Raw genomic sequence first — 12,392 nt, forward strand, 5'->3', positions numbered from 1 at the left:
CTTATTTTGAACAATAGAGAGCACGACTGCAGAGGAAGTGCGGGAATCGGGAAACAAGTAAGAACGGCTAAAAAGACATAGAGGAAAGAGGGGGAGAAACACCGGAGCAGAAAATGAAGCTGCAAAGTGAGAAAGAGCAAAGCAGAAACTCATTATCAAAAGGCGAGGAGAGCGTTTCCAAGGAGATTTCACAAAAAGGAATTTAGAAGGGTTTTTTTTGTTAATACGTGCTCCTTCCGTTTCTCACAGGCGTTCAGGTTAAACTGCAAACAAAGTTTAACGACTCATAGGGGTTACTGCGCTGCAACTTCCCCATCACATAGTATTAAACAAACAGAGTCCTAAGCTTGAAAGTTGGCAATGGGTGCAGCCAGGTATGGCTCAAATGATAAAAAAAAAAAAAAAAAAAAAAACAGATTCACAGGACTCTGCATGCAGTCACCGCGCCGGACATTTAACCCTCACCATGTATGCGCGACAGTGAAGCGTCGCTGCTTGTGAATGTTGTTGTTGAGCATCATGCGGCGCAGCAGTCGTGGCGAGTTGCGGGGAGAAAGGCGCGGGGAGATGGAGGACGGCGACCGCCGGTGTCCCCGCGGCCTCTCCGGCTGCAGCAGGTTCTCCCGCAGGATCTTCACCAGGTCTTCATTCAGGCCGGAGTGTTTGGGCATGGGGGGCACCGCCAGGGTGTCCTGCTGGGCCACCCCCGTGCCTCCCTGCTGCGCCATGCCTACCCCGGCTTCACCACCACGGCCTCCACCGGCAACAATGTGCACGAGACGTCAGGACCGTTGGGGAAAAATGCCCAATGTAAAGCAATTTAAGCACTAGAGGAGTGCAATTGAAAAAAAAAAAAAAAATCAGTTTAGAAGCTGATGATAACAATAATGATCCAAAAGTCCTCTCTCTGATAAGGGGAAAAACATCTGCAGGTAGATTCTCACTCTGGCATCTTCCTTCTTGCAAAAGCAGATGAATTAGAAAAGAAATGGAGCTCCCTCTCCTCCCTTATTCCCCATGAACAAAAAAAAAAAGAAGCAGAGGAGCCAGCTGCCTTTGTCTGCTCAACACTAGATGTCTGCGGTGAAAGTGTAAGAGAGGAGAGGAAGGCGGGAGGAAGGGAGGGCGGGATGCGAAGGAGCAGGGAATTCCATTCCAGCTCTCTATCCTCCAGACCTGCAGAAGAACTCCTCCCAGTGCAGCAACATGAAGCCCAGAAGGTGTTTTTTGCTAATTTTGTCTATTCCATACCAGATCTGCCTGGCAAAATTCAATAGGAAAACATCTGGGAAAAAAAAAGAAAGAAAGAAAGAAAAAAGAAAAGGGTGGGGGGAAAAAAAAGCACAGCCCGATATGACCTAGTCCAGTTAGGCCAGTAGAGCTCTGGTCTGTTCGGTCAAAGCAATTTCTCCTTCCCTCCCTTCTCTCCCTGCACTAAGAGAATGACTGCTGACTGCAGCCAGTTTATAAGCTACTGCTCCTTTAGAGCTGAGCAGAGCGTGAGCGTGTGTGAGTGTTTAAGAGAGAGAGAGGGAGTGAGAAAAAGAGAGAGCGCAACAACGTGTGTGTGTGTGTGTGTGTGTGTGTGTGTGTGTGTGTGCGTGTGTCCGCGCACGCGTGTGTGTGCGCACAGAGGAGGGAAGCCGTGAGGAATATGGAGGGAGGGAGAGACGGTGGCCATTGGTGACAGTTTTGCCAAAGTATTGTATACATGTATGTATGTATGAGGTGGATGCGCCTTTAAAAGCATGCTTTCCTCACTGAGTGCAGTTCAGTAAAGTTGTCATGCTCAGACTCAGTTGGAGGGGACATTCCTTGCCTCAGCAAGTGACTTCCTGTATGTGCACGAATTAGCATTTTCATTTGAATCAAAATTTGCACACTGAGCAGGAGACATCAACACATGCAAATATTCTACATGCACCCATCTTCTTCTGCTGCTCCCTTACGGTGTGTTTATTTTTTAGATACACATGTACGGTAGAGAATCTTTTAGCTTCCACCTTGTAACTGAGATCCTAAACTGTCTGACAACGTGCTGTCTCAGCATCCAAATCGCAACCATGAAGACGTTAGTCTGACTTTTATTGAACATTTAAGTTATATTTTAAGGAATGTATACAACTTTACTGTAGAATTTATATATGCCCAACTTAATTGAAGGGGTTATGGTGTTTATGGTGTCAGTTAGGTGTTAAAAAGGAAGTCAGATGAAGAGCAGGGATGCAGGAAGCTGTTTAAAAGGAGACCCTTTTTATGACATGTTCACGTGTGTCTGCAGTTCATTCAAGTGTGGGAGAACAGCAACGAGCCAGACTTTCAGCAGGTAACAGGAGAGCTGAACGTATTAACGTTCTTTTTTAATCTTTTGAGTTTTCAACCTCTGTTTGGAAATATTTGCAGTATTTGGCAAATCTGAGCTATGAGATCATAGCGAGACTGTAGTTTGAGCAGTCTTACATTCCAAAGACACATAGAAAGGTACACTGACTGCTAATTGAAGAAAAGCGGTACCAAATATTTTATGTACTTGTCTTATACTTGCTATATTACTTAAAGGCAATCCATATTCAAACACAAGATTCTAAAACGCTGAAGCCTTCACATTATCTGACAGCATATTATCATCTCCATGACCTTCCTAATATGGAGTATATTTTTTCCCCAGCCAACACCTTTTGATTGTTTAACCTTTAATCATCCCAAAATCATATTTTAAGCAGAGCTACTTCACCGCCACAACTGAGATTCAAATGTACTAAATCACAATTATCACTGCAACATCGTAGTGTATAATATTGCAAATGCGAAGCACTGATTGAATGCAATATTTGGTGGGAAAATATATTTCTAGATTTACGCATTCAAGCTTTACCTATCAGTAATATACTTAGCCAGTTGGAAAGATCCTAAATGCCCTTATTGTCATACATTGATTTTTCTTTGGCTGAGATGCTAAAGTTCACCCTGGAGTTATAAAGACATTGTGTTATCTTTAAGCCAGAAAAAATTGGTTTATTCAAAATCTCTTTTGTTTGGTTTATTTATTTCAAACATATTAACCTTCACATTCATGCACCATGAAGCATTTTCACTTAGTTTGTTTGAAAAGGAGGTACGCAGAAGTAAAAATTTATACAGTGGCATTTATATGTCAAGTTTCAATAGCGACGCTTCAGAATCAGAATAGTTTATTTGTCACTGCGGCAATTTTTTTTTTTTTTTTTGGCTACTCCGGGTCACATTACAGTTACCATTACACATAATAAAGGTGTAATGAACAAACATGCAATGAACAGGGGTTACAAGTTTTTTTTTTTTTTTAAGAGTTCATCACCATCAGGGGGCGATTGCCCTCACAGCTCTTGGGAAGAAGCTGTTTCTAAGTTTATTTGTTTTGGCTTTGATTCTTCTGAAGCATTGACCTGATGGGAGAGGAGCAAACAGTGCATTGCTTTGGTCGGTGGGATCAGTGGAGATGCATCTGGCCCTCCTTTGGACTTGTTCTGCATAAATTGAGTCTAGATCCTGAGGACGGCATCCCACAATCCCCTGCGCTGTTCTCACCATCCAGCACTAACTCCTTCCCCTTGGATCCACCTGGAGCTTTTACAAGATCTTATCGAACTATTTTAACACAGGTGCCATGTTTTAAGTCTTTGTTATCAAGGCTGCAAGTCACTGTCTTATAGAAGAAAAAAATATCAATTGTTTTGAATATTTCCCTCCTTTAGCTTCTTTTTGTAGCAATGTGGTAAAAAGAATTGTCGTCTTAATGCCAAAAAGAGTCCAACAGATTTTACTTTTACAAGCGGAGCCTTACCGCTTTCCACATAGTCCTCCGCTTGATTTATACATGCAAGAAGCTTTAATATAATTTATGAAGGAAATATTTAATGTTAAATGGACACTGAAACAAGAAGGTACAGGAGAAAAAATGGGGAATAGGTGAAAGAGAAAGAGGAGAGAAAAGGGAGAGAACAGTACCCCTTTAGCTTTTGAATAGTACAGCACCATACTACTTCCTGCTTTGTCCTTCTTTGTATAATTTTGGGGCAGCCGTTAAGATATTGCTTCATGAGTATGTGAAACTCCTCATGAAGGTATTCCAGAGAGAACTAAAAATACAGATTTAAAAACATAAACAGAGAATCTCTCCAAATACCATTTGCATTCCTAAGCTTTATGGAAACAAGACTAATGCATTCCTTTCCCCCCCCCCTCACAGCCTAAGCACAGTGGTGATACGGTCTGACCTCTACGCCGTCAGCGCTGATGTTTACAAGCTCACGATAATGTTAATGCACTGTAATTGACTTATGTTTGTGTTCACAAATGTAGTTCAACGTGTTAAAACGTCCACATCCGAAAGCATTAAGTGCTTCAGCTGATGTCAGTAGGAGATGTGCTTCGGAGGGACTTCTCCTCAGTCTGTTGATGCAACAAACTGAGGAATCAAGCAGCGGGTGAAGGTTTAAAATATATCCCCCAGAAAATCTCTTAAATGTTTCACCAATTCATGTCAAAGACGTGGATAGGTTTTTCTGGCCAAAACACTGCCACGTGATAGCAATCACCGATATCAAAAAATTCTGGGAGTGACAGCTCTAAGGCTCTTCATAGATATCCTATTAACGCATGTTGCTCACATGCCTTTATTTTGTGACGGTCTGTTGCTGCGGTGTAGGGGTTTGAATCAGAACAGTAGGTGGCGATAATGCGGCAATAACCTCGCTGTCAGCCCAGCCTCGGGTTCAAACAGGAAGAAAGGTGCTGGCTGGAAAAAGGAAAAACGCGGAAAAAAACAAAGCTGACATGCGGAAGGCGGTGTTTCCCGCAGGAATTTGCTTAGGCGAGGCGGTGAGTTGACGGCCGGAACAAGTTTTGTGCGGATGACTGGCGGAGCAGGGGGGCACGCGAGAAAGAAACAACAAAAAAACGTGTGTTAACGTCAAATAAACATGCAAGCATATCGAGTTAGCAAGCATTTCAGTTTAAAGTTCTTCCAGCAACGAATATGACAGAAACAAGTTAGTTGTAACCACTGCCAAGTTAAACTTTCTTATCACCGGAGCACCTTGAGCTTAACATATCACTTAAATGCCAAACACACTGTAGACATCACCAAACAATTCAATGACTCAGAGAAGCTAACCAATGTAATGGCGAAGTGGATAGCTACTGTAGACATTTTTTTGTGCTTCACACTTTGGTATTGAACATAAAATGGTAATGCTGCTCCCTGCGGTTACCTCAGAAATTGCCTGTTTTTGGTAGATATTTTCCCCATAAAGAGAATTTCCTGTCAGTGGCAATAAGCTTTAATTTATTATTATTGCTATTTTTTGTTTTACATGTTTAAGTTGAGCTTTACACTAAATATGTGTTACTGATAAGTGGTACAAATGTTACAACACTTTTGTTCATATGGCAGCAGAACATTAAAATAAAAGTGCTCTTTACACTACTTTTGAATTCATTCTTGGAGTTTGCGCATACAATGCGATTAATCATGATTAATCAGGCAAATTATGCGATTAATCGCGATTAAAGATTTTAATCGTTGCCCAGCCCTAATATATATATACCTAAAAAAGGAACCACCTAAAAAAATTGGAGAAGAAAAAACCTAAACTGAACATACTTGGAAAGTTACTGTATGGCTTCATAAAACCTCATTCTACGACTGAAACACTGATGAAAATCTGTCAGTAACAGTGTTTAAAATATAATAAGATATATCGGGAATATTGTAGACACTTCCAAACATAAAGCACCATCCACCCTTGATGCCCCCCCCCCCCCAGATTACCATCCAAGTCCATTTTGCAAATATGACACCCCTCAGTCTTCTCCTATGACATTTATTTCATTTCATTTCACATCCTTTATTGTCATTGTACATTTACACAACAAATAGCAATGCTTAAAACAGAGATAATGCATTCAGATCTGCGTATGGGTGTATGAATGTGCGCGCGTTTGTGAGCACAATTGGTTGAATGTGGCTCTGGTGTAAAGAGCTTTGAGTGGTCAGTATGACTGCAGAAGCGTTGTATAAATTCAGTCCATTTACCGTTCCCTGTAGCTCATTAAAAACCACAGCAGGGCAAGCAAAGCCACTGCATCCGCATACACCGGCATTCTTCAAAATTCTATTTAAGCATGGAGTGTAGAAAGAGATAATCCAGGGTACAGCATTTTCTCACATGCTCTCTGCTCTTCTGCCAAGAATTTTACTCCGAGGACTTAGATGGCTTTGGATGAAGGTTGATATTGTATCTAGTGACACATTTCTGTGTTTATTTCACTATGTTTTGGATCATTAAACTGCCTCTTTCAATTCAGCGGTAGATTCCATCAGAGTTTTATCTAAAATCTCTATAATATCATGTACTGAGACATTTCAAGGGGCTTCAGAAGAGGCCCAAAGCATCACAGATCCTCCACTATACTCAATAGTAGGCATGCAGAACTTTTTTAAACATTCATATTGTTGTGACACTAGACCGACCTGGAGGTTTCATTGTTATTACTGCATGGTAGTTTTTGTTTAATACATGAGGGAAATGTCACATAGTCAAAGCAGTGTTTGGGAACTTTAGCCCTCCTGTTGGATTTTTACTTTTAAGCTACATCAATGACACTGTGACACGAGAAATGGAGAGCATTGATTATATTTCCTTGTTATGGCCGAGAAAGGCGACTATGATAAGATCCTCAAAGTGTCACTAAAGGAGGAAATTAATGGGGGAGCTGTGAAAAACAGATTCTCTAATCTCCATAAAGAGTGAGTCACTGTTGGCAACGATCTCTAATGCAACCGTCACTTGGATAACCTATCCTACACAGAAATATGCTCGGCACAGTGTTCACTTGTAAACCGCAAAACAACTGCTGATTACAGCATGATGGTTCATATTATGGTTTTCATTCCAAATGACTATGGATCCACCTTTTTTGTTGTCGTTGTTTTGTTTGTTTTTTTGTCAGCATACACCAACACGTTGCTTTAAAACTCACTTTTTGGCCTGCCCAAAAATGACCATCCTTCTTACGCAGCTGTGCCACTACGACACATCATGTTTCTCTGATTTTTTTTTCCCCACTTCCTGTCCACACTCCATATCTCCTCAGCTTCCTGTCTAATTTTCTCTTCTCCTCCTCTGCTTTATAAAACATTTCTCATAACCGCCGCCTGTTGCTGTGCATGACGTCCACGAACATTTCCCCCTGGTTACCAAGGGCAACATAGATGGAGACAGCCAAGTGGATTTGTCAAGAACTGAAGGCTAGAAGAACAAAAGGAAGAAGAGAAAAGCCAATCTGCCGGAAAGAAAGTGAAGTGGATCCATACACTCAAACAGAAAATGCAGCAGGCGAAATCCTTTCTCGGTGCTCCAGAACGACAAAGTAAGTTTTGTTTGTTCCCTTAGCTGAAATATTACTGTTGTGGCACTGAGGCAAAATAAACGGTGCTGTAATGCTGCAGTGCTGCAAATCAGCTTAGCGGGTCATCGCCCTAGTGCCTGACAAACTTAACACCTGGGAAAGAAGAGCAAATGAGACGTCTCGGAAAAAAACAAAACATTAATTTCACCAACACAGCATCTCATGTGAGTAAGGATTCTCATTAATCACTGCAAAAACATAAAAATATATATATTTTTTTTAAGATATTCTCTTTCCTCATTTAAGCACACACCAGACATAAATAAAAAAAAAAAAAAAAAAAAACTGAATATCCCAATATGTAGACATTTTGCCTCTGCTGTGATTACTCCTCCCTTTCTTGGTTAGCAAACCAAACAAAAACACCTCGGGGCTCCAGTGTCCAACTCACATATCACATGAGATCTGCGCGCATGTTCCACAAGCTCTGTGCAAAACATTGCTCAATCTCAACAGATTGGGCAGTTCTCGTTTGGCAGCACACGGCATGCCGTCACCTCAGCGAGCACAGGCTGAAGTCTGGTGCGCCACTCGCAGAGTTCACTCATACGAGGCTGTCGAGGATGACTAATATTTACTACATTTACCTGTTGCCATAGCTACCGCTTACAGTGCACGGAGTTGTGATTGGTGATGCAGATGTGCTGATTAATGAGTAAAAGTGTGTCAGTCATTTTAAAGCCACACTGAGGATGTGAATCACTAGAAATTTCATCTGAACAAGTATCACTTGAAAGGTAAGTGTGACTGTGGGTTACTGCAGGCCTTCATATCGCTCGCAGATGCAGTCCCATGTCTTCATGCAGCTCTGTCTCCCTCAAGTGGACATAAGTAAATACTCCATATCCAGGAAACAAGGATAATGGATACAGCTACAGCTTGATTTGGATCTTTCTTAATTACGTTCAGGTTCAGCATTGTGGGTCAGACATTATTCCATAAGAACACGCAGATTGTCTAAGTCAACTTCATGTTTAAAACAACACAAATATCAGTGATAAAAAAAAAATACCTGAAAAAAAAAATGGCAAAACGGCAAGACACAATAAAAGAAAGTAGATAATTAAAAAGTTTATAAATCCATCCATCCATCCATTTTCTGACCCGCTTAATGCCTCATGGGGTCGCGGGGGTTGCTGGTGTCTATCTCCAGCGTTCACTGAGCGAGAGGCAGGGTAAGTTAATAAATATTAAACTAATTTTAAAAATAACTTTAAATCATGCTCCTCCCAAGTCGAAAGCCACAGAATAAAAAGGACATATAGCATCGTATTTTTGAGTCAGGAAGTCTAGAGATTAATAAATATGAAACAAATAAATTATTATTGTTTCTATTGATTATGAAAGCTTTTAAGTCATGTTTAATTTTTGAATTTGAGTAATCATTTTATTTTACCAACGTGTAAATCAGTGGAGGGAACTAAAGATCAGTGAGACGGCAAGGAGGCCTTTTTAACTTAAACATTACATTTTAGCTCATCACCATAGCTAAAATGTCAGAATACCAGCGCAAGCCTGCAAAGACTGGTCAGAAATTATAAGAAGGGGTTAACTGAAAGAAATATTATTTCAGTGATATTTGTTTTTTTTTTTTTACAATTACAGTCTCTTTTGTGTTGTTTTATTATCTTTAAACAGATTTCTATTCATTTCCTATCACCAGAGGTGGGTGGTAACGAATTACACTTACTGTAATTAGTTAAATATAATTTTTTAGAAAAAAATTACTTTTAGGAGTACCGTAATTGTACTTCGCCGCACATTTTACTCACTATGTGAGAATATCACTACTCTTGAGTAAAATTCCTGGTTCCTCTACCCACCTCGAATAACTTGACAGATCAGATGAAGATCAGATGAAAATACAGTAAACAGTAGATATAATTTATCCTTCCTTGACCTTATATACATTACCTACTGTAAATATTGGTTTTATCAGTTGATGATGAAAAAAAAAACTCATGTGGAAAAGTGTTTCATCTGCCAGCATTTGTTCATTTTGGAATGTTTTTTTAATTTTACATTATAGTTTGAAATACTAGAATCTGCACATGACCTTTTGTCATAACATAATTTTAAACATTGAATCAGATGTATGAGTCATTAACTTCCAGCAAGCAGAAACTCAGAGGGAACGAGCACGGACCCTGGCGTTATGTGAGCGCGTCAGAATGACTGGCATGTGGGACAACCAAAAGATAACCTGAGGGATAGAGGGGAATGAGAGCAGGAAGAAAACTGGCAAATCCGTGCCCCTCGGTCCAAAGGGCATGGGAATGGTTGGAGTTTTTACAGGCCTGCAGCTCCCACAGAAAACTAGTTTTTAACCTCCTTTTTGTGAAAATGCATTTACTACTTTCAGGATGGAAGGACCATTTTTACCCAGTATTACAAAAAGTGTTTCTGAAGAGGATCACTAACTATAGCTTTAACTGTAACATGTCAAAGGAATGCGTGATTTGTTTATTGCCAACATAGAAAATGGATGTAGTGGACACTTGTGGTACAAAGATCAGCTTTTCAGGAAACATGGATGAAGCCTGTGGTAGTAAACTAGAGCATATGAAAAATACTTCCACCACAAAAGGGGCTCCCTTTTGGAAACACTTTTTGCCCACAGGGTTATGAATTACTTTGAATCTTGGAATTAAAGCTGCAGTCGGGAGTTCTGAGAAAACTGTGGATTTAGCCTGAAAATCTGAACACGCACTCCTTAAAGGTCCCTCCTCCTTCCTCCCAGCAGCACTGCAGCCCTCCCTCCACAGTTCCTCCCCACGGCAGAGGCTGCCCACCCTCGTTTTATTTCTGGTCTCGGTCCAATTCTTTCTTTTTAGCCTGCTTTTTTGTCATATGTCTTTTTCTCTTTACCTGTCTTTGTTATCTGAGCAGGTGCCGCTTGACAAATTGGCAGTTTTCCTGTAAGACAGGTTGTTTCTCTACACAGTTGCAGGCCGGCACGTGAAGAGGAGGGGTGTGAGGAGCATGTACACAAGCGTGATTGTTAATGCTGAGACCTTCCTCCTGGCTCTGATTGGTTGTTGCTGACAGGAGGGGCATCATTCTGCAAATAGATGAAGGGTCAATGGGAGGAGTCAAGATACCTTGATTTTTTTCACAGATTAACTGTCTCATATTTTACTGTCAGGAAATAGTGAAAGTTGTAACAAATGCAGCTTTAGGGGAAGGAACAGCCCAAAGTTGAGGATCGAGGAAGCAGTTTATCCTACATCTACAGCTAATAGCTCAGACATAGTCAGCAGCCAGACCTCAGGTTTTTTTCACAAGTGTTTTTTTTGTTTCCTCTATGGAATATTACAAGCAGGCTGAGCTCACCACAGTCCACTTTTAAATCCCTGGCTCGGGTGCATGTTGGTGAAGTCTCCAGGCTACTAGCTGCCTCCTCCTCACTGAACAAATGCTTTCTTTATGAGCTCAAACTTGACATTGCTTTTACTAATTTTATTTTGTGTGCCCATTGTGTTATTAATTTATGCTTGAGTTCAGTGTTCTCAGTTGCCTTGGACTTAAGTTTTCTTCCACACTATTGTACATGCTTAGCAATTTTGCATGTATAGATAAATAAATCAATTGCAAACTTCAGCCGTGAGAACAATTAGATGCAAAGGTTTAAGAATTATGGTACATTTTTCATATTTTCATATTTTAAAGGTTTATAATCTTTAAGCAGTTCTTATATGGGAAGGCAAGATTGTTCCATAAAGAAGGAGAAGTTACTTCAAAGGCATGTAAATGGAGACGATGCAAACTGTTTGCAGCAAGACCCGAAGCTTGGAAACAAACCCAGGAGCTTATTGCTGCAAGCCAATATTGAAGGTAACTGTGCTACCGTGCCGCATCAGCAAAACAGTGGAAGTGTAACTATCTCCTAAAGATTCAAAACAGTGGAAGTGTAACTATCTCCTAAAGATTCAAAACAGTGGAAGTGTAACTATCTCCTAAAGATTCAAAACAGTGGAAGTGTAACTATGTCCTAAAGATTGAGCCCAAAGGCAGCAGAGGTGGAGAAAACAGCATGAGGCCCGTAGAAGCTCTCATATAAATGATGTTGCAGCTGACAAATATTCACACATAAAGCTTAAAGCATTTTGTTCTGATTGGAAACATTGTTTTGTTGCCGATATTTTTCTTAAAAATAAGTACAATAAAAATCAAATCCACCCTTTGTGAAGAAAATTTAGAGGAAAAAAATTGGAAAAGAAAAATGAAAATGATTTTAATAATATGTGGCAAGACAATATAACTCAAAGCAGCCTATTGTCACCATTGATGGCTGGTTTAGGAAATGTTATGTAATACATCGCACAATAGGATCGTTTTGATTACTGACTAACACAAAGTATAATGCCATAAGTTATATTTCTGTGGTTTGGAAACAGTGATATGCCTGCCTCCTAAAAGATTAGATTTTTCATACTATTGTTCCCTTTATTCTATTATATATTTTTTATTATATACTTTGATTCTACTTTGTTTTTCGTTACTGTGTTCCTTTTTATAATATGAACTACATGTCTGCACTAAAATCTATCTATCTATCTATCTATCTATCTATCTATCTATCTATCTATCTATCTATCTATCTATCTATCTATCTATCTATCCATCTAATCATAAACAGCACTGGTCACCACAGTCTGACTAAACTAAGTCAAAAATAATTATTCAGAACTTTGATTAATGAACCAGAAACTTTAAAGAGACACTGCAGAGGAAATTAAAATTTTAAGAGTAAATAACACTTCTTTTCTTTTTTCTTTTTTTTTTAATAATATAATGCTGAAAAATCTTAGTGGACCTTTACCAAAACATCTCATTTCTCGCTAATCAAAAATGAATTGAAAAATAAGCCTTTGTGTACATCACCTACTTCAGAAGCATAATTCCCAGTGAAATTTGTCTACTCCAGATTCTGGGTGATC

The 12,392-nt window shown here is 39.8% G+C and overlaps 1 protein-coding gene across 3 annotated transcripts in view; it reads right to left on the reverse strand.

The window, feature by feature from the left end:
- Nucleotides 1-12,392, reverse strand: part of pde4d (phosphodiesterase 4D, cAMP-specific) — a 271,210-nt gene that overhangs the window by 130,889 nt on the left and 127,929 nt on the right. The window contains exon 1 of one of the 3 annotated variants that reach the window (XM_012870009.3): nucleotides 466-1,460. The exons of the other annotated variants lie outside the window; for them this stretch is intronic. Coding sequence (XP_012725463.2) covers nucleotides 466-728 — 263 coding nt within the window. The 5' untranslated portion in view covers nucleotides 729-1,460. Of the gene's footprint in view, nucleotides 1-465; nucleotides 1,461-12,392 lie in introns of those variants that run through there. 3 annotated transcript variants of the gene reach the window in all.

This window comes from Fundulus heteroclitus, chromosome 12, assembly GCF_011125445.2.
Source record: "Fundulus heteroclitus isolate FHET01 chromosome 12, MU-UCD_Fhet_4.1, whole genome shotgun sequence".
In the NCBI taxonomy this organism is placed as follows: domain Eukaryota; kingdom Metazoa; phylum Chordata; class Actinopteri; order Cyprinodontiformes; family Fundulidae; genus Fundulus; species Fundulus heteroclitus.